The 22212-nt window shown below is 38.6% G+C and overlaps 1 protein-coding gene across 5 annotated transcripts; it reads left to right on the plus strand.

Moving 5' to 3' along the window:
- The first annotated feature begins 303 nt into the window (after window positions 1-303).
- On the plus strand, window positions 304-10449 carry LOC141545128 (uncharacterized). Of its 5 annotated transcripts, none has more exons than XM_074272116.1 (5): window positions 304-1233; window positions 1562-1618; window positions 3593-3719; window positions 3934-4029; window positions 7544-10449. In XM_074272116.1, exons 2-5 carry the CDS (start codon window positions 1577-1579, stop codon window positions 9442-9444), a joined length of 2166 nt encoding a protein of 721 aa, XP_074128217.1. In that variant the 5' UTR covers window positions 304-1233; window positions 1562-1576; the 3' UTR covers window positions 9445-10449. The 5 variants fall into 5 exon arrangements, with proteins under 5 accessions (XP_074128217.1, XP_074128219.1, XP_074128221.1 ...); XM_074272118.1 differs by having other exon boundaries at window positions 304-1216; XM_074272120.1 differs by having other exon boundaries at window positions 304-1123.
- Window positions 10450-22212: the final 11763 nt, after the last annotated feature.

Genomic DNA, 22212 nt, shown 5'->3' on the forward strand with positions numbered 1-22212 from the left:
AGGGGCCCCCGGAACAGAAATGTTCAGGTGAGGGCAGTGCCTGGGAGCCATCCCCCCGCCTCACTTTCATGGGGCTGGGGCTGGCGGGAAGGGACGATTTCTGCTTAGGGAAGGGGAAGAACAACGACTTCTCGCCTCGACCTTCTCGGGGCTCCTCCCCGAGGAAGTCTATAGCGGGCTTTGCCAGGGAAGCTTAGCTAGCTGGGCCGTAGCCGGGCAGATCCGCGTGGGATGGGCTGTCCCCAGAATCCGGGCTCGCCCCCCACAGTCGGACGTTGTGACGTCAGCCCAGCTTGGCCCGCACTGGAGGTGGAAAATCTGGGGATCCGGACCTAGCAACTCAGGAAGTGGGGGCGGGGGGTGAGTGCCACCCTGGAGGCCCTCTGGCCCCGCTGCCGGGGCAGCGCAGGTGGGCGAGGCCTCCGCGGTCTAGGCTGCTCCCGGGCCATTCTGTCAAGCACCGCCCAGCCCGACTGCAGGCCCGGAGCTCCGGCCGGACCCTAAGCCAACCTCTGCAGAGCTGAAGCTCCCCCGTAGGGGCGGGCCCTCGGCGCCCCCGAGCCAATCAGCGTGCTGCCGGGTGATCAGTTTCAGCTCGGTCAATTTCCCCCTCCCCTCCGCTGTTCCCCAGGACTGCTGCTGGTGCAGGGTTCCAGAGCGGGCTGGGCTCGGCAATCCGGGCCCCGAGGCCGCAGGCTTGCGCCCGGGGGAAGGAGGCAGGAAAAGGCTGCCTCGGAGAGGAGGGCTCCCTTTCGAGCGGAGGGCCTCCGCCCCTTTGGCATCTCGGTTTGCCCCGCCGGACCTTCCCCCGGGGCCGGCAGTGGGAGCGCGGTCCTGTTCCAGATAAGAAAACTGAGGCTCGCGGGGGAGAAGGGATTTAGAGATGTCCGGCTCCGACCCGGACGCCTTTAGCAGCGGAGGAAACTGAGGCTCTCCGAAGTGAACGGACGCGGCCAGAATCACTATGTGAACCCGAAGACTCTCCTCGGGACCCCGGAGCATCCCCCGAGCACGCGGAGAAACTGAGGCTCGGGGTCTCTGTGGCCGTGAAGATCACGGGAGAGTGCTAAGTGGCGGACCTCAGTTTCCCTTTTCTTTAAAGGGCTCGAGCGCGTGCGCACTGGTTAAGGGTCTCTCTCCCCCCCCCCCCCAAGTCTCCGCTACCCAGAATTCCTCGGGGAGGGAGAAGAGGAGGAGGAGGAGGAGGAGGAATTAGGTCGGTCTCTAGCCTGGGTGGGTGTGGTCACGGGCATCCCGGGAGCGACGCAGTGAGAGGCTCTGTTTTCACTTAGCGCTCCAGGAGGCGGGGGTCCGGGAAGACGGAGATGGTGGGGGAGGGGGGGAGGGTCCGGGACCGCTGAATGTGCCTCTCGGGGGCTAAGGGGGAGCTAGAGGATCAGATCTGGGGCTCACTTGTACTGCATACGTGGGTGGGGGTCAGGAGACGGAGGCCCACGGATGGCCCGGAGGGTCCCCAGTGCTGGAAGCAGGGTCCCGAGGGCGGGTAGCAGGCGGGGCGCGGGTCTCTTACCTTGGCTCTCTTTTTTTCCCCCCCCCCCAGCCCCTCAGAGGAGAGATGGTCAAGGGACAGACCAGATCCCGAGCATCATCCCACCAGGTGAGGGGGACCTTCCTCTTTGGCCTCAGGAATGGAGCAGAAGCCGGAGGTTGGGGGAGGGGAAAGGAAAAAGCATTTATTATTTACCTACCACGGTGGTGAACTCATGTGATCCTTAAAATCTGAGAAATAGCCAAGTAAGTGCTATGAGGGCCTCTTGTACAAACGAGGAGACTGAGGGAAAGTGACCTGCCCAGGATCCTACAGTCAGTGAGCGTGTGAAGTCTGGGATCCAGGCCAGAAGTTCCCAGAAAACTGCCCTGCCGCCTCCTCTGTCCCTTGGGTTTGTTAGGGAGGGCCAAGTGAGGCAAGGACTGTATGTAAGCTGTCTGGCTGCGGGGCAGGCCAGCTTCTGCCCTGCTTGTCCCCAGTTCAGTGTTTCCTCTCTGTGCGGAATTAATGGGGCTGGGGTGCAAACCAGGGTTCTAGACTTTGGAGGTGTGCAGAGGCCTGAGGGAAGAAGGCACCAAGAAGTAGCTTGGGTCTCATTTTTTTATATTCTATGTGCTTTAAGCGTGACTATTGGGAGAGGGGAAGAAAGGAAGGAAGAGAAGGAGGGACGAAAAGAAGCAAGGAAAGAAGGGGGAAAGGAAGGAAGGAAAAGAGAAATGAGGGGAAGGGAGGGAGTAGCAGATAATGCCTGTATCCTGCTTATTTGTGGCTCTCCAGAACTTCCTTTGAGTCTGTTTTTTAAAGCTGACTTTTAAAATGATTTTAGGGGCAACTAGGTGGCACAGTGGATAGAGCACCAGCCCTGAATTCAGGAGGACCTGAGTTCAAATGTGGTCTCAGACACTTAACACTTCCTATCTGTGTGACCCTGGGCAAGTCACTTAACCCCAGCCTCAGGAAAAAAAAAAAAAAAAAAGATTTTAAATACCTACAGAGGAACATGCCCACCACATAGCAGAAATTAGAAAGGGAAACAAAATTTCCTTTTCGCTCACTTTCTTAAAACAAACACATACACATGAACGTTCAAAGCTCTCCAGTTTGTGCTCCCTTCAGAACATGGATTCTTTCTTGAACCTTTTAACACAAAGTGGAAAGGACCAGACTCATCATTGATGCAAAAATATCATAATTTTGCTTTGAAATATGAATTTCCATCCCATGACATCTTTTATTTCTTTCTGTTATGGCTAAGGGAAAATGCTGTGTCAGTGGACACCGCTTTCTTGATTTTCATGCATTTTAAAAGTTCTGGTCATTTGCTACAGTAATTAGATGGCTGTTTTTCTGATTTTAAATCTGTCATTCCAGTCTTAAATCCTGGAGAGCCCTCCTTGGGTCATGGGGCCCCATATTCCCATCCAGAGGGATACCATGCTGACCACTTGATGGCCCTGGATGCCAGTCCTAACGATGGGTGTGAACAGCTTGGGGGCAGGGGACATCATGTGGGTTTAAGGCCTCTGGCTCAAAGAGTTGAGCTCTGGAATCCCGGCAAATTAGGGATGAATCTGTTCAGAGCAGGAGGAGGCAATGTGGAGTAGTGGGCACAGTCCTGGATCTGGGTGCAAAGCCCACTTTTACCGAGTTACTTCCTCTCAATGGGCCTCAGTTTTCGCATCTGTAAAATGATTGCCAGTTCCTGTTAATTCCACAGCTTCCATCCTCTGGCCAGTCCTTTGTCCCAGTAATTTTCTGTAATTGCCAAAAAGAGTAGAATTTCCATGTCATGCTGGAGACGTGAATTGTGGCTGCTGTGAGCGTTTGCGGGGGAAGGCTGGAGAACAGCATGTGATGTTGTTGGGGTTCGCTCGGGAAACATCTTGTTAGGGTGAGTAGGAAGTCACAGGATAGAGTCACACTTTCCTGCCTGAGACAAGCCAGTAATAAGGTGTAAAGTCATCCCTAGAGAGCGCTTGGGGTGAGTCCCCAGTGAGGATTGCTCCCTGTAACTCCTCTTAGTTAGTGTCCCTGCCCATCAGGGCTGATCCCTGCCTGACAAGGATGGTTTTGGAGTTCCAGGGACCTGTGGCCTTCAAAGATGTGGCTGTGGTCTTCACCTGGGAGGAATGGAGACACCTGCACCCTGAGCAACAAGACCTGTACAGGGAGGTCATGCTGGAGACTTACGAGATCCTCTCATCCCTGGGTAAAGAGCACTCAGGCCAGCCCCAGCTGCTGGGGGTCTGGGAGGTTGTCCTAGAGCTGGGGCTTGTGGGGAGGGGACCCAGAAGCTGTGATTTGGGGAAAGGGCTTTCTTTGCTTTGTGCAGTGGGATCGTGGGCTCCCTATAATTTCCCAGGGGACTGACCAGATGACAGACGACATCTTGGTGAGCCTGCTGTTTCTTGGTCTCTGGACAGGACTCTCAGGTTGCAAACCCACTGTGATCTCCCGACTGGAGAGGGGAGAAGCCCCTTGGAGGCCAGGAAGAGGAAGTCCCCGAAGCCTCTGTGCAGGTGAGTGAGAAATGCCCCGGTCCCCCTTCTCACCTTCTTACGTCCCTGGCCTTTTTATTTCCAATGGACATTGTCTGAGTTAGACTTAGAAAACTGAAGTCCTGAGGTCCCTTGGCTTGACCATGCTGCTCTAACAAAGGCAGGATGGGCTAATAGTGCTCAAGTTAGGATCAGGGGAGAGCTGGGAGTGCAGATCCAGCCCGACTGTGTGTGCTTAATCTCTCTCAAATTGTTCTTATAAATCTATATAAGTGAATGAATTACGTGGACACGTTTATATAGAGAATATAAAGCTGCTTTTTAATACCCAGCACTGTGGATACAGATTTAAGCCAAATAGACCCTCCTTGCCCTCAAGAAGCTTACATTCTGATGGTGAAAGACAAAGGTCAATATTAGTGGGGAAATGTTTTCCTTGATTGCTCATATATGATCTATCACCTCTGCTTATTTTCTTGGGGAAAGGAAAAGAGATGGAGGCAGTGAGAGATTTGGGAATTTTAAAAGCTTTTTTAAAGTATTAAATATTATTTTTAGATGTAATTGGGGAAAAGAAAATATTAAAAATAAAAAAATAATAAAACTAGTGGGATAGAGGAGAGGTAAAGGCTGGGTTACATTTAGGGTAACGTGGTTTAGAAATGGCTTGGAAGCGTCCCAGGGTTGTGGTTCCAGGGAAGCTTACCCATCAGGAAATGTTGTATAGTTATATTCATTTTGGCAAGGGCCTGTGTTTTGAGATGGAGACATCCAGATATTTTATATATTCTGTAGTTGTTTTGAAAGGAGTTTCTTTTTTTCCATCTCTTCCTATTGTGTTTTGATGACATTGGATGGAGAATGGCTGATTAATACTGTTAGAGATCTAATATACTGACAGATGTAGAGTTAGTTAGTTACTATAACTAATTTATTTATTGTTAAATTTTTGAGTTGAAGATTTTAAAAATTAAACTCATAAAGAAACAGGGGCCACTAAATTAAAGAAGGCTTCCTGTAGGTTGCAATAGCGAAATTAGACTAAGTAATGTCGTCAAAGAATGACAACAATGAGACAACATACCAAAACTTTTGGGAAAATATGGCCGAAGTAGTGGTTAGGAAATTATTTCTCTAGTCACTTTGGGAGAAACAAAAAAAGGACACATCTGATGACTTGTGGCACACACAAAAAAAATAAAAATAAAAGCGATGATCCCCCCCACCATCAAGCCACAAGCTAAAAACAAAAATACAAATTCTGAAAATCAAAGAAATAAGTAAAATTGAAAAGAAAAAATCCATTAAAGTAATAAGCAAAACTAGTAACTGGGTTAAAAAAAAAACTCATAAAATAAGCCATTTTCTAATGTGATTTTTTTAAAGAGGAAAAATAAACTGCCAATCAAAAATTTTAAAAATACACAATCAAAGAAGAAATAAAGGAAATCTGAAACCAGATTAGTCCAATTATGTGCCCAAATTAGAAAACTACATGTTAACATTATCTTTGTCATATTGTATATTTATTTTGTTAATCATTTCCCAATTAGAGTTTAATCTGCTAGAGAGCACTGGAGGGTGTTGTGATTGGGTTGTGATTCCTTTGCTTCTTTCACAATTCATAGTTTAGATATCAGACTGATGTTAGTTTCATGAGTGTTTGATCAGCTCTTATTTCTTTATTTTTGCAAACAATTTATGTAATATTAGAATGAATTGTTCTTTGAATTTTTGATAGAATTCACTTATTTTTTATTTTAGTCACTTGGTACTGCGTCTTGGAGAACTTTTATGGCTTATTCAAATTCCTACTCAGAGATTGAGTTTTTTAATTCTATATTTCATATTCTGTAAATCTGTGGGCTATATAATTTTAAAATGTATATATTAATTTTATTTATTTTTGTTGCATGTAATTGCATGTAAACTAGTTTCAGATCTCCTTTATTTCTTCTTTGTGTATTCTTTTTGATTTTTTTACTTTTACTCTTTAAAAAAAATATCACATTAAAAAATTGGGGCACCTTGCCGGTTCAGTGGATAGAGCACCAGTCCTGACGTCAGGAGGATCTGAGTTCAAATGTGATCTCAGACACTTAACACTTCCTAGCTGTGTGACCCCAGGCAAGTCACTTAACCCCAATTATCGAACTAAAAAAAAAAAAAAAAAAAAGGAAATGGCTTTTTTTAATGAGATTTTTTTTTTTTTTTAAACAATCCAGCTACTAATTTTGCTTATAACTTCAGTGGATTTTTTTCTTTCAGTTTTACTTATTTCTTTGATTTTCAGAATTTGGATTTTTGTGTTTAGTTGGTGGTTTGATTGTTATTTATTTATTTATTTATTTTTGTGGCCCAAGTCATCTATCTGTCCTTTTATTATTTTTTTTTTCATCCAAAGTGAGCAGAGAAATAATTTCCCAAGTACTGCTTTGGCCATATTTTCCCAAAATATATCACCGTATATCATCTTTCAATTCTCTTTTGGCAATATAGCAATATTTTATCATGGATGAATGATAATCATCTTTTATTTTGAGCCGGTTGAGATGTTGTCTCATTGTTATCATTTTCTTTGATGACATTATTATTTCTATGATGTGTTCTTTGACCCACTAATTGTTTAGAATTAAATTATTCGTTATCTAGATTTGAATCTTTTCTTCAAAAGCATTTTGATGGCTTTAATTTTTATTTGCTGTCATCACCAGTAAAATATATTTGTATTTTCAATTTTTTAGTTAGCTTGGTTTTTTTCATTCGAAATGCTTGAATGTCCATTTTTCTTACCACATGATTATGTTCACGTCTGCAGGTTAAATTATTAAGACTTTCTCTTTTGCTTTTTGGAGTATCATATTCTAAGATTTTCTCTCTTTTGTGCTACTTATAGCATTATCTTTTCTGATTGTGATTCCTTAGTTCTTGAATGTTTTCTTTTTGGTTGTTTGTAATTTATTTTCTTTGACCTGGAAGCTCTGGATTTGGGGCAATTTTGGGTTTTTTAATTATGTATTTCATATTCTGTAAATCTGTGGGCTATGTATTTTCAAAATGTATACATTCATTTTATTTATTTTTGTTGGCATATAATTTGGTGTTTGTAGGTTAGAGTACAGCTGCCTTTTATATTACCATCTCAACTGGAAGAATGATATGAATCTTATTGCTTCTGTGAGATAGTGTTTTGCTGTACTGTTCCTCCAGGGTTTATTAGGGTCTGTTCCTTATATCATCTTTTGGTTCTCTTTTGGAAATAAAGCAATATTTTATCACGGATGAATGATAATCATCTTTTATTAGTTAGAGTTAAAGGACCTGCCTAGGATCAAATAACTACTAAGTATCTGAAGTCAGGTTTGAACTCACCTGACTCTAGGGCTAGTGCTGTATCCACTGGAGCACCTAGCTGCCTCTGATAATTATCCCTCTTATTGAAGGAGATGGACTCTAATACCTGGACATGAAGCATTCATGTTTAGTAAGTAATAGGGACACAGTCAATGTTGACTTTGCTTTTTTCTTCTTTCAGATTTCTGTAAACAGAAGGAGAGGTATCCAACTGAAGAGCTGAGTCCAGAAGAGAACATTTCTATAAGAGAATTATCCATGCAAAATCTTGCAAACAATGAAATGTGGGATTCCAGATTTGGAAAAGTCTGGAAATATCCTGTTAGATTAGAAAGACAGAATGAGAGCAAGAAAAGACAATCCAAGCAGCTAACCCTAACAGGTGAAAAAACGGATCATTTTTTCAATAAATACAATCCGTTGGAGCAAAGCTGCAGCGTGGAATCATTTAATTCACTGCCAGTGATTTGTACAGGAAGAAGTTTCCAGAAATGTGCTACATATGGGAAGAATTTCAAACCATTTTCTGACCTAATTCAGTTGAAGAGAAACCCCTCAGGGAAAAAGATTTATAAGCGTGATAGGTACAGTGACTCCTCTAGCTGTCGTCCAGATCCCATTCACCATCAAAGAAAGCACAAAACTACAAAGTTATTTGAATGTAGTGACTGTGGGAAAGTCCTTGGGAATAGCTCATCCTTAAGGAAACATCAGCTAATTCATACTGGAAATAAACCCTTTGAGTGCAATGAATGTGGGAGAGCATTTACTCAGAAGGGAAACCTCACTAAACATCAACGAATTCATACTGGAGAGAAGCCCTTTGAATGTGACGAATGTGGGAAAGCTTTCATTCAGAGGGGAAGCCTTATTGAACATAAGAGAATTCATACTGGTGAGAAGCCCTTTACATGTAGTGAATGTGGGAAAAGCTTCAATCGGAAAACAAACCTTATGGGACATAAGAGAATTCATACAGGAGAAAAGCCATATGGATGTAATGATTGTGTGAAAACCTTTAGCAATCGTTCAGCCCTTAGGACACATCAGAAAAGTCATACTTCAAAGAAAATCTTTGAGTGCAATGAATGTGGGATGTTCTTTAACCAAAGAGGGAACTTTACCATGCATCAGAGGATTCATTCCAAAGAGAAATTTTTCGAATGTGGTGAATGTAAGAAAACCTTCAGCCAGAGGGAAAGACTTATTGAGCACAAAAGAATTCATACTGGAGAGAAACTTTACAAATGTAATGATTGTGGGAAAGTCTTCAGCAAATGCATGTCCCTCAAAAGGCATCAACTAATTCATACTGGAAAGAAACCATTTGAATGCAGTGAATGTGGGATAGCTTTCAATCAGCGAGGCAACCTCATTAAACATCAGAGAACCCATACTGGAGAAAAAGCCTTTGATTGTAATGAATGTGGGAAAGCCTTTAGCCAGAGAGTAACCCTTATTGAACACATGAGAATTCATACTGGAGAGAAACCTTTCACTTGTAATGAATGTGGGAAAAGCTTCAACTGGAGGACAGTTCTCACTGAGCATAAGAAGATTCATACTGGGGAGAAACCTTATGAATGTACCGAATGTGGGAAAACCTTCAAGAGTACCTCAACCCTTAGGTCCCATCAACTAATTCACACTGGAGAGAAACCCTTTGGGTGTCATATATGTGGAAAAGCCTTTAGCCAAAAAGGAAATCTTACTGTACACCAGAGAATTCATACTGGTGAGAAGCCCTTTGAATGTAATGAGTGTGGAAAAGGCTTTGACCGGGGGGCAGCCCTTATTGATCATAAGAGAAGTCACACTGGAGAGAAGCCATATGGATGTGATGATTGTGGGAAAGCTTTTGCTACAGGTTCATCTCTCAAGTCACACCAGATAATTCACACTGGAAAGAAACTCTTTCATTGCCCTGAATGTGGGGTGACATTTAGGCACCGTGTAAATCTTGCCATACATCAGAGAATTCATGCCAGAGAGAAACCCTCTGAAAGCACTGAATGTGGGAAATCCTATAATCAGAAGGGAATCCTCACAGAACACCAGACAATTCACACTGACGAAAAATAATATAAATGAATGCTTGTGGAAAAACCTTCATCACATTATAAGAGATATCAGCTAATTCTTATTAGAAGAAAGCCCTCTCTGTGAATAACTTGTGGAAAGGCTTTCAGTCGCAGTTCATCCCTTATAAGGAATCATAAGATTCATTTGGGAAATCAACCTTTTGAGTGTTTTGGGTGAAAATTCTGTGGGAAAGTCTTTGACCTATGGGTAACTTATTGCATATCACCAGCTGCCTCATAGAGTGAAATGCTTTTGGTTGCAACGGACATGGAGAGATTTTACCAAGAACCTCTCTATGATCAGAGAATTCAGAGTGAAAAGCAATCCTGTGATTGTGAGTAATTAAGGAAAAGCTTTTTTTCCTTCATCAGAGAGAAGTGGAAGATGCCAAGGAGAGAAAAATAATGTATAAGTCACTAATCATAGCTGAATCTTAGGTCATGACATGGATGAAGGAGTTGATATTGCTCTCAAGTAGCCCTTCCTTATCCCATTCTTATCCTGTTTCCCCTGCCCTGCCTATTTTATCCCCCTACTTTCCCCCCCCCCAGTAGTAAAGTTATGGTACCACAAAACTGGAAGACCTTATGTTACAATTGATCAATCCCATGCCAGAGACTCCTTTGGTTCAAGAATTAAACAGAGAAAACCAGAGTTAGGGATTGTCAGCAGAACTTGACTGATCCTTTTCATATTAGTTATGCTCATGACTGGTAAACCTGGCTATGCCAGTTGATCCAAAGATACACTAAAAACTGAGGTAGCAGCAGGTCTGCTCTCCAGAAGAACGTGAAAGCATCAGGTCAGTGTTTTTTTTGTTTTTGTTTTTGTTTTTTTTCCTGAGGCTGAGGTTAAGTGATTTGCCCAGGGTCACACAGCTAGGAAGTGTTAAGTGTCTGAGACCAGATTTGAACTCGGGTCCTCCTGAATTCGAGACTGGTACTCTATCCACTTCACCACTTACCTGCCCCAGGTCAGTGTTTAATAAACATTTGTTGAATTGAAGAATTTGTGTTTGACTCTCTGTTCAGGACTATGCCTCGTGGGCACCATCCCATTTAGCCCTTTTCTACATTGTTCTTCTATCTTTGCCCTTTCATCCTTTCAAAATCCAATTCTTAGCTACCACAAAAAGAGCTGCTATAAATATTTTTGTACAAATAGATTTTTTCCCTTAAAAAAATCTTTTGGGGGATGCAGCATGAAAAAGGTTAGTGCTAGATCAAAAGATATATACAGTTTTATATCCCTTGAAGATAGTCCCAAATTGCTCTCCAGAATAATTCACAATTCCATCAATAGTAATTTCATGTCCCAGTTTTCCCACATTCCCCTCCAACATTATGTTCCTTTTCTGTCATATTAACCAATCTAATAGGTGTTAAATAGTATCTCCGAATTGTTTTAATTTGCATTTCCTTAATCAATAGTGATTTAGAGCACTTTTTCCTCCATTTGACCACAGAAAGCTTTTATTTTTATGTTCGAAAACTGCCTATTTATATCCTTTGATCATTTATCAATTGGAGCATTACTTGTATTCTTACAAATTTGACTCAGTTCTCTATCTATTTAAGAAATGAAGATTTTATTAGAGATGCCATACATTTTCCCCAAAATTCCTTCTCTTTTTGGTTGTATTAGTTTTCTTTGTGCAAGAAAATCTTTTGAATTTTATGTAATCAAAATTATCCATTTTACATTTAGTAATACTCTCTATATCTTGTTTAGTCTTAAATTTTTCCCTAATCCACAGATTGATAAGCCATCTAGGATATGCTCTACTAATATACTATATACTGTTTTCTAGTTTTCCCAGTAGTTGTTGGTCACCAAAGCTTAGATCTTTGAGTTTGTGAAGCGGTAGATTACTATGATCATTTCCCATGATGTGTTGTGTACCTGATCTATTCCATTGACCTATCACTCTGTTTTTTAGCCAGTACCAGATTGTTTATATAAAATTTGGGACCCGGTATAACTTAGGTCATCTTCAACATTATTTTTTCATTCATTCCCTTGATATTCTTGACCTTTTCCAGATTAATTTTACTATTATTTTTATAGCTCTATAAAATGATTTTGGTAGTTTGATTGGGATGGCACAGAATAAATAGATTAATTCAGCTAGAATTGTTATTTTTAGTATATTAGCTCAGTTCACCTATGAACAATTAATGCTTTTTCAATTGCTTAGATCTAGCTAATTTTTTAATACTTTAATTTCAGTTAATATAAAGATAATTTTTAACATTAATTTTTATAAGATTTTTATGTTCCAAATTTTTTCACTCTTCTTCCTTTCCCCCCTCTCCCAAAACAGCAAGCAATCTCATATAAGTTATACATATACAATCATTTTAAACATATTTCTATATTAGTCTTGTTGTGAAAGAAAAATCAGAATAAAAAAAACACAAAAAATTAAAAATTAAAAAAAGTGAAAAAAATTTGCTATTGTTTGCTAGCTCTCTCTCTGGACAGGGATTGCATTTTCCACCCCAAGTCTATTGGAATTGTTTTGGAACATTGTATTGCTGAGAAAACCTAAGTTTATTATAGTTGATCATCACTATTGCTAACCGTATGAAAAGATGCACCAAGTAATTATTGATCAGAGAAATGAAAATTAAGACAACTCTGAGATACCACTACACACCTGTCAGATTGCACATTATCTTTCCCTGTCATTCTAGCCAATGTTGGAGGGGATGTGGGAAAACAGGGACACTGATACATTGTTGGTGGAATTGTGAATACATCCAGCCATTGTGGAGAGCAATTTGGAACTATGCTTAAAAAGTGGTCAAACTGTGCATACCCTTTGATCCAGCAGTGCTACCACTGGGCTTATGTCCCAAAGAAATACTAAAGAAGGGAAAGAGACCTGTATGTGCCAAAATGTTTGTGGCAGCCCTCTTTGTGGTGGCCAGAAACTGGAAACTACGTGGATGCCCATCAATTGGAGAATGGCTGAATAAACTGTGGTATATGAATATTATGGAATATTATTGTTCTGTAAGAAATTACCCACAGAATGATTTCAGAAAGGCCTGTAGAGACTTACATGAACTGATACTCTCCACCAACAATGCATCAATGTCCCAGTTTTCCCACATCCCCTCCAACATTCATCATTATTTTTTCCTGTCATCTTAGCCAATCTGACAAGTATTTAGTGGTATCTCAGAATGGTCTTAATTTTCATTTCTCTGATCAATAGTGATTTGGAACACTCTTTCATATGAGTAGAAATAGTTTCAATTTCATCATCTGAAAATTGTTTCTTCATATCCTTTGACCATTTATCAATTGGAGAATGGCTTGATTTCTTATAAATTAGAGTCAGTTCTCTATATGTTTTGGAGATGAGGCCTTTATCAGAACCTTTAACTGTAAAAATGTCTTCCCAGTTTGTTACTTCCCTTCTAATTTTGTTTGCATTAGTTTTGTTTATACAAAAGCTTTTTAATTTGATATAATCAAAATTTTCTATTTTGTGATCGATAATGATCTCTAGTTCTCCTGTGGTCACAAATTCCTTCCTTCTCCACAAGTCTGAGAGATACACTTTAACATGTATGAGACTGCCTGCCATCTAAGGAAGGAAGGAAGGAAGAAAGGAAGGAAGGAAAAAGTTGGGGCAGAAGTGATTGTAAGGGCCAATGTTGGAAAATTACCCATGCATGCGTTCTATCAATAAAAGTCTATAAAAATAAATAAATGAATTTCAAAAGAAAAGAAAAAGATTTAATTCAATGTGAAAACATGGCAATGCAGAATAATAAGCATTAAGTAAACTAAAAGTAAACTTTAAAAAATTGCTTCACACATATGATTTCATGAATCAAGTGGGAAGAGGGCACGACAAAGGGACAAAACCATGAGAGGGATTATTCCCTCCTCCCGTTCCCTCCACAAATAGAAGAAGTAGTGAACACAGCAGGTGTTGATTTATATTCAGTCTCCTTAATCCCTTTTCTGGATGCAGATGGCATATTCTATCCAAAGACTAGGAGAATGACTTTGTGCCCAGGGAGGCTAGGCTCCAGGCCTCCTCCACTACTTTTGGGGTCCAGGACCAGTGTTTCAGGGGACTCCCCTCTTGCATAGAGAGGGTGAGAGGTTAGGGGGCTTGTGTCCTTTGAGATGATCACCTGAAAATGGGAAACTTCCATCATTACCTGTGAACCCCAAATCCCTAGGCCACACGGAATGAAAAGAGCAGAATTTAAGAGAACCTTGTCTACAGGAACAACAATAGGATTCAAAGAGTAGTTGGAGAGGACTCAGCTATTCGTTATCATATTAGTATTACAATCCAGTGAGAAAGACTTAAGAAGGAAAAAGGCCTAGCCACTTCCAGAGAAAAAAGGCACTGCTTAAACCGTGTGATCTGCTTCTCTCCCCGCCCCCATATATAGCTAGATGTGATTTGAGACACAGGCATGTCTATTTATTTACACTCATTGGTATATGTAAAACAAGAGCCTGCAGGGGAAAGTGGCTTGGAAGGAGGCAAGCAGGCAGCAAGGCAGGGAGGGCTCAAAAAGGAATACCTCCTCCCAAAAAAAACTAAAACTAAACATTACCAAAAAAACACATCAAAAAATGAATACATAACACTACATACCAAGATAAGATCAAAATGGGTCCATGATTTAGGCATAAAGAACGAGATCATAAATAAATTAGAGGAACATAGGAGAGTTTACCGCTCAGACCTGTGGAGGAGGAAGGAATTTGTGACCAAAGGAGAATTAGAGATCATTATCAATCACAAAATAGAAAATTTTGATTACATCAAATTGAAAAGCTTTTGTACAAACAAAAGTAATGCAAACAAGATTAGAAGGGAAATAACAAATTGGGAAAATATTTTTACACTTAAAGATTCTGATAAAGGCATCATTTCCAAAATATATATAGAGAACTGACTCTAATTTGTAAGAAATCAAGCCATTCTCCAATTGATAAATGGTCAAAGGACATGAAGAGACAATTTTCAGATGGTGAAATTCAAACTATTTCTACTCATATGAAAGAGTGTTTCAAATCACTATTGATCAGAGAAATGCAAATTAAGACAACTCTGAGATACCACTACACACTTGTCAGATTGGCTAAGATGACAGGAAAAAATAATGATGAATGTTGGAGGGGCTGTGGGAAAACTGGGATACTGATACATTGTTGGTGGAGTTGTGAAAGAATCCAACCATTCTGGAGAGCAATCTGGAATTATGCCCCAAAAGTTATCAAACTGTGCATACCCCTTGATCCAGCAGTATTACTGTTAGCAGAGGTAGCCCCCTTTGATATTCCTTGTTTAATCTCCAACTTCCTTTGGGCTATTTTCGGTTTTCAGCCCCCATTCTAATGATCTGAAATTCCTTTCTGGGGAGATCCTGAAGGAGATAACAACAGAGAATTCTTGTCTTATTTACAAAAACAGAGAATTCTTGTATTATTGACAAATATCTCCGGAACCTCTTGATAACATCTCTGTGCAAACATTGTTTTGATGATTCTAGTTATGTATATAAGGAAGGTTGAAAAATGAAATCTTTGCATTTGGTGTATACCAGCCAATGCCCATCAACTGATGTCCCCTTGCAGGTAGTTTGGGTCTTCCTGAAGGCCAAATGCCTGTCTATCCCTTTACTATCAATAAAGACTTTGTTTCCATACAGCATTGAGTAGCAAATTCATTTGCTACTGACCCCGCCCTTGGTTACTTTGGAAAGGAGAAAAGGAACTGACCCATCTCGGTTTAGAACCTCAGTTTACTCCTCATCATTACTACTGGGCTTATATCCCAAAGAAATACTAAAGAAGGGAAAGGAACCTATATGTGCCAAAATGTTTGTGGCAGCCCTTTTTATAGTGGCTAGAAACTGGAAAATAAATGGATGCCCATCAATGGAGAATGGTTGGGTAAAATATGGTATATGAATGTTGTGGAATATTATTGTTCTGTAAGAAATGACCAGCAGGATAAATACAGAGAGACTTGGAGAGACTTACATGAACTGATGCTGAGTGAAATGAGCAGAACCACAAGATCATTATACACTTCAACAGCAATATTGTATGAGGATGTATTCTGATGAAAGTGGATATCTTCAACAAAGAGAAGATCTAATTCAGTTCCAATTGATGGACAGACTCAGCTACACCCAGAGAAGGAACACTGGGAAATGAGTGTAAACTATTTGCACTTTTGTTTTTCTTCCCAGCTTATTTTACCTTCTGAATCCAATTCTTCCTGTGCAACAAGAAACTTGGTTCTACACTCATATATTGTATCTAAGATATACTATAACATATTTAACATGTATGAGACTGCCTTCCATCTAGGGGAGAGGGTGGAGGAAAGGAGGGAAAATTCAGAATAGATGTGAGTGCAAGGGATAATGTAAAAAATTACTTATGTATATGTACTGTCAAAAAAAAGTCATAATTATAAAATTAATTTTAAAAATTATTTTAAATGAATAAAATCTCTGAGGCAGTGTTTGTTCAGGGGCGTGATCTGCCTCTGCAAACAAAGTGATGAAATGGTGGGAGAAAGATTTTTCTAAAGGACAGGGGGATGCCCCACCCACCACCACCATCCAGTCCCAGCCCCAGGCTCCTCCCCAAAAGGTAAAATGCCTCTTCCCCTGTTGTTTCCAAGTTTATAATCCTGAAAAGACTCCTCCTTGAGAGTGCTCAGATTTTGCCTCGGGGCCAGAAAGTCTGAACTGGCCCTTATTTTGGGTTTACACTTTTACAATTTCTAATAACCTTAGAGTAATTATCCCTGAGTTGTATCATTCCTAATAAACCGGAGAGGGGTGGGGGTTTGCAACCAAGGGGATTGAGGCAGAACAGTTAAGAGAAACTGAGGCAGGAAAACTTAGGGAGTCACTGAAGCGGGAAAATTTAGGGGAAAAAACTGAGGTGGGACAATTTAGAGAAACTGAGGCAGGGCAATTAGGTAATTTTGGCACAAAACCTGCATCGGGAATTGCGGGAGGGTTGGGAGGAGAATCCAGGCAACCACTAACTAACTGCACTGATGGGAGGTGGGGTTGGGGGGGACCCAGACCTGGACAGTGGTGGGCAAGAGCTTGAAGGGTCGCAACTGCCCAGGTCCGGAGTCTAGGAAAACTCTCAGCACATAAGAAGGGGTTGGAAAAAGGGCAGCACTCCAATAAAATGAACAGGACCAGGAGATCATTGTATACTAAAACAACAATACTATATGATGATCAATTCTGATGGATGTGGCTATTTTCAACAATGAGATGAACCAAATCAGTTCCAATAGAGCAGTAATGAACTGAACCAGCTACACCCAGCAAAAGAACTCTGGGAGATGACTAAGAATCACTATATAGAATTCCTAATCCCTCTATTTTTGTCCACCTGCATTTGGATTTCCCTCACAGGCTAATTGTACACAATTTCAAAGTCCGATTCTTTTTGTACAGCAAAACATCTGTTTGGACATATATACATGCATTGTATTTAATTTATACTCTAACATATTTAACATGTATTGGTCAACCTGCAAGGGGGGGAGGGAAAGGAGGGGAAAAATTGGAACAAGAGGTTTGGCAATTGTCAATGTTGTAAAATTACCTATGCATAGATCTGGTAAATAAAAACTATTATTTAAAAAAAAAAAAAAAAAAAAAGAGGGGCTGCTAGGTGGCGCAGTGGATAGAACACCAACCCTGAATTCAGGAGGACCCGAGTTCAAATTTGGTCTCAGACACTTAACATTTCCTAGCTGTATGACCCTGGGCAAGTCACTTAACCCCAGCCTCCAAAAAAGAAAAGAAAAAAAATCGTTTCCTAATTTTCTGTTTGTCTTCTAATCTTGACTGCATTAGTTTTGCTTATGCAAAACCTTTTTAATTTAATGTAATCAAAACCACCTATTTCGCATTTTTTATGTTCTCTATTTTTTTATGGACAAAAAATTCTTCTCTTCTCCAAAGATCTGAAGATAAATTATCCCTTACTCTCCTAATTTGCTTATAGTGTCATCCTTTATATCGATCTTGTCTTAGTATAGAGTGTGAGATATGGGTCTATGCCTAGTTTCTGCTATACTATTTTCTAATTTTCCTAGCAATTTTTGTCAAGCTGTGTTCTTATCCTAGAAGCTAGAATATGTGGTTTATCAAACAGTAGATTATTATAGTCATTGACTATTGTGTCTTGTGTACTTAACCTATTCCATTGATCAACTATTCTATTTCTTAGCCAGTACCAAATGGTTTTGATGACTTCAACTTTATAATATAGTATTCAGTCTGGTACAGCTAAATTGCCTTCCTTTGCTTTTTTAAAAATTAAGTTTCTTGATATTCTTGACTTATTGTTCTTCTAGATGAATTTTATTATTTTTTCAAGCTCTATAAAATATTTTTTTAGCAGTTTGATTGATAAGGCACTGAATAAGTAGATCAAGTAGAATTGTCATTTTTATTGTATTAGCTCAGCCTACCCTTGAACAATTGTTATTTTCCCAGTTGTTTAGATTTGACTTTATTTATGTGAAAAGTATTTTTAAATTATCTTGGATTTGTCTTGGCAGGAAGACTCCCAAGTTCTTTATGTTGTCTGCAGTGATTTTTAATGAAATTTATTTTTTTCTATTTCTTGTGATTGGATTTTATTGGAAATATAAAAAAGTTGGTGATTTATATGGGTTTACTTTATAGCCTTCAACTTTGACAAAATTGTTAATTATTTCAACTAGTTTTTTAGTTAATTCTCTAAGTATACTATAATCTCACCTGCAAATAATTATAGTTTTGTTTCTCATTGCATGTTATAATTTTTCAATTTATTTTTCTTCATTTATTGTTTTATCTGGCTATAGCTAGCATTTCTAGAACAATATTGAATAATAGTGGAGATAATGGGCATCTTTGATTCAGTCCTGATTTTATTTGGAAATAGTTTATCACCATTACAGATAATACTTGCTGAAGGATGTAGGTAAATGTCATTTATTATTTTAAGATAAGCTCCATTTATCTCTATCCTTGCTAGTGTGGCAATGGGTACTATATTTTCTCAAAAGCTTTTTCTGTAACTCTTGAGATAATCATATGATTTCAGTTGATTTTTTTTAATGGATACAGTCAGTTATGCTGATAGTTTTCCTAATATTGAACCAGTCCTGCACTACTAGCATAAATTGCACATGGTCATGGTATAATTTAAAATTTTTGAATCAACATTCATTTATTATAGTATTTCAGCATCATATTTTTGTTGTAAAATATTTTTGCTCCTTCTTTGTCTGTTTTTCCAAATAATTTACATAGTATTGGGATTAATTGTGTTTTTTTAATATTTGGTAAAATTTGCTTGTGAGTCCAACTGGCCCTAGAAATTTTTTCTTTGGGAGTTCATTGATTTCTTGTTTAACTTTTTTATAATATTGGATTGCTTATTATTATATTTCCTCTTCTATAAATCTGAGGAAATTATATTTTTGCAAATGTTCATCTATTTCATTTAGGTTATCAGATTTATTGCCATATCATTGGACAAAATTGTTCCTAATAATTGTTTTAACATTTCTTTATTATTTAAGGTAAATTCACCCTTTTCATTTTTTGACACTGGTAATGCAGGGGGTTTTTTGTTTGTTTTTTAATCAAATTAACCAAAGATATCTATCTTTGGAGGTTTTTAAAAAATTAACTCTTATGGCAGGGAATACAGGAATTAGTAGGTTTAACTGTAAATGTGAATGGGGTGAACTCTTCCATAAAGGGGAAGCGGATAACAGACTGAATTAAAAGCTAGAACTCTACAATATGTTGTTTACAAGAAACACATTTAAAGAAGAGTGATATATACAAAGTAAAGGTAATAAGCTGGAGCAGAATCTACTATGCTTTAGGTGAAGTAAAAAAAAAAAAAAAAAGAAAAGAAAAAAAAGAAAAAAAAAGCAGGAGTAGCCATTCTGATCTCAGATCCAAAGCAAAAATTGATCTAATTAAAACTATATCTTGCTAAAGGGTAGCATAGATAATAAAGCAATATCAATACTAAACATATATGCACCAAGTTGTATAGCATGGAAATTCTTAAAGAAGTTAAGAGAGATGCAAGAAGAAATAGACAGCAAAACTATAATAGTGGGAGATCTCAACCTTGTTCTCTCAGAACTAGATAAATCAAAACACAAAATAAAAAGAAGTTAAGGATATAAATAGAATTTTTAAAAAGTTAGGTATGATAGATTTTTGGATAAAATTGAATGGAGTCAGAAAGAAGTATACTTTATTCTCAGCAGTTCATGGAACCTATACAAAAACTGACTATATATTAAGATATTAAGACCTCAAAATCAAATGCAGAAAGGCAAAAATAGAAAATACATTTTTTTTCAGCTCACAATGTAATAAAAATTACATTCAATAGAAGGCTAGGAGCAAATAAACAAAAAAGTAATTGGAAGCTAAATAAGCTCATCCTGCAATTTGGAACTATGCCCAAAAAGTTATCAAACTGTGCATACCCTTTGATCCAGCATTGCTGCTATTGGGCTTATATCCCAAAGAAATACTAAAGAGCGGAAAGGGACCTGTATGTTTGTGGCAGCTCTTTTTGTAGTAGCTAGAAACTGGAAGATGAATGGATGTCCATCAATTGGAGAATGGTTGGGTAAATTATGGTATATGAAGGTTATGGAATATTATTGCTCTGTAAGAAATGACCAGCAGGAGGAATACAGAGAGGCTTGGAGAGACTTACATCAACTGAGGCTGAGTGAAATGAATAGAACCAGAAGATCGCTGTACACTTCAATGTTGTATGAAGATGTATTCTGATGGAAGTGGATATCTTCAATTTAAAGAAGATCCAACTCACTTCCAGTTGATCAATGATGGACAGAAACAACTACACCCAGAGAAGGAACACTGGGAAGTGAATGTAAATTGTTAGCAGTACTGTCTATCTACCCAGGTTACTTATACCTTCAGAATCTAATACTTAATGTTCAACAAGTAAATGGTATTTAAACACATATATTGTATCTAGGTTAAATTGTAACATATGTTAAATGTATGGGATTGCCTGTCATCAAGGGGAGGGAGTAGAGGGAAGGAGGGGATAATTTGAAAAAATGAATACAAGGGATAATATTATTTAAAAAAATTACTCATGCATATATACTGTGAAAAAAAAAAAATAAAATAAGAGCTTAAAAAAATAAAAATAAAAATAAATAAATAAATAAGTTCATCCTAAAGAATGAATGACAATAATGAGACAATATACCAAAATTTGTGGGATACAGCCAAAGTGGTAATAAGGGGAAATTTTATTTCTTTAGATGCTTACTTGCATAAAATAGAGACAGGAGATCAATGATTTGGGCATGCAACTAAAAAAGCTAGAAAAAGAACAAATTTTAAAAATCCATCAAATACTAAACTTGAAATTCTAAAAATAAAAGGAGAAATTAATAAAATTAAAAGTTAAAAACTAACTCTTAAGGGGGCAGCTAGGTGGTGCAGTGGATAGAGCACCAGCCTTGAATTCAGGAGGACCCGAGTTCAAATTTGGTCTCAGACACTTAACACTTCCTAGCTGTGTGCCCCTGGGCAAGTCACTTAACCCCAGCCTCAAAAAAAGAAAAAAGAAAAAAAAAACTAACTCTTAGTTATGTTCATTAGTTAACAGCTTTTTTACTATCAGTCTTTACTTTGATTTTTCAGGACTTCCTATTATGTGTTGAAGATTTAAATTTTTTTTTAGTTTTTTTAGTTGTGTACCTAATTCATTCATTTGTTTTTCCCCCCATTTTATTGATGTAAGCATTTAGAAATATAAATTTTCCCCTCCTATGTATTGCTTCTGCTGCATCCCATAAATTTTGGTAAGTTGTCTCATTGTTGTCATTTTTTAAAAAATTATTGATTGTTTTTATGATTTCCTTTGATCCATTCATTCTTAAGGATTAAATTGTTTAATTTCCAATTAATTTTTAATCTATCCTTTCACTGCCCTTTACTGAAAGTAATTTTTTACTGCATTATGATCTTTATTCATTTAATATTTGTTTTTCTACATTTGGTTGTGAGATTTTATGCCCTAATATATGATTGGTTTTTGTGGAAGTGGCATGTACTATTGGAAAAAATGGTACATTCCTTTCTATTCCAATTCAGTTTTATCCAGAGACCTATCATATCTTGTCTAGAATTCATTTCATTTCTTTAACTTCTTTCTTGTTTATTGTTTTAGATTTATCTTGTTCTGGAAGGGGAAAGTTGAGGACCCCCCAGTAGTATACTTTTACTGTCTGTTTCTTCCTATAATTCATTAACTTTTCCTTTAAAAATTTAGATGCTATATCATTGGTACACATGTTTCATATTATTGCGTTGTTTTTGAAAATGATGCGGGTGTAGCCTCCTTTAAGATTCCTTTTCTGATCTACAACTTCTTTTGGGACGACCTTTAGAGTTGGGTTCAAAAGGAACTCAAAACACAGATGTCTCCCCCAGAACAGATCAAGGGAGTGGAGGTCTGGGATTCCCAAGAGGGGTGGGGTCTTCAGAAGGCCATGTGGTTGGGGGAGAGGGTGAAAAAGAGATGATTCCTCCAGAGTTGGAGGCCTGAGGATTAGCTTTCTGGGGAAAGAAAAAAAGGATTAGAAATGCCTTGAGATGCAAAAAAAAAAATCTTTATCTCTGGAAGCAGCCTTCTCCAAACTCAGCATCTGCTAAGGAAGATTTTTAA

Source organism: Sminthopsis crassicaudata, chromosome 5 (assembly GCF_048593235.1).
Source record: "Sminthopsis crassicaudata isolate SCR6 chromosome 5, ASM4859323v1, whole genome shotgun sequence".
Classification (NCBI taxonomy): domain Eukaryota; kingdom Metazoa; phylum Chordata; class Mammalia; order Dasyuromorphia; family Dasyuridae; genus Sminthopsis; species Sminthopsis crassicaudata.

What these genes read in the sequence shown, in the direction of transcription:
- LOC141545128 (XM_074272116.1), top strand. Translation starts at nt 1,577, where the DNA reads ATGGTCAAGGGACAGACCAGATCCCGAGCATCATCCCACCAG. An exon ending in CGAGATCCTCTCATCCCTGG is followed by an intron (nt 3,720 to 3,933) that starts GTAAAGAGCACT and finishes GTCTCTGGACAG; the next exon opens with GACTCTCAGGTTGCAAACCC. An exon ending in TCCCCGAAGCCTCTGTGCAG is followed by an intron (nt 4,030 to 7,543) that starts GTGAGTGAGAAA and finishes TTCTTCTTTCAG; the next exon opens with ATTTCTGTAAACAGAAGGAG.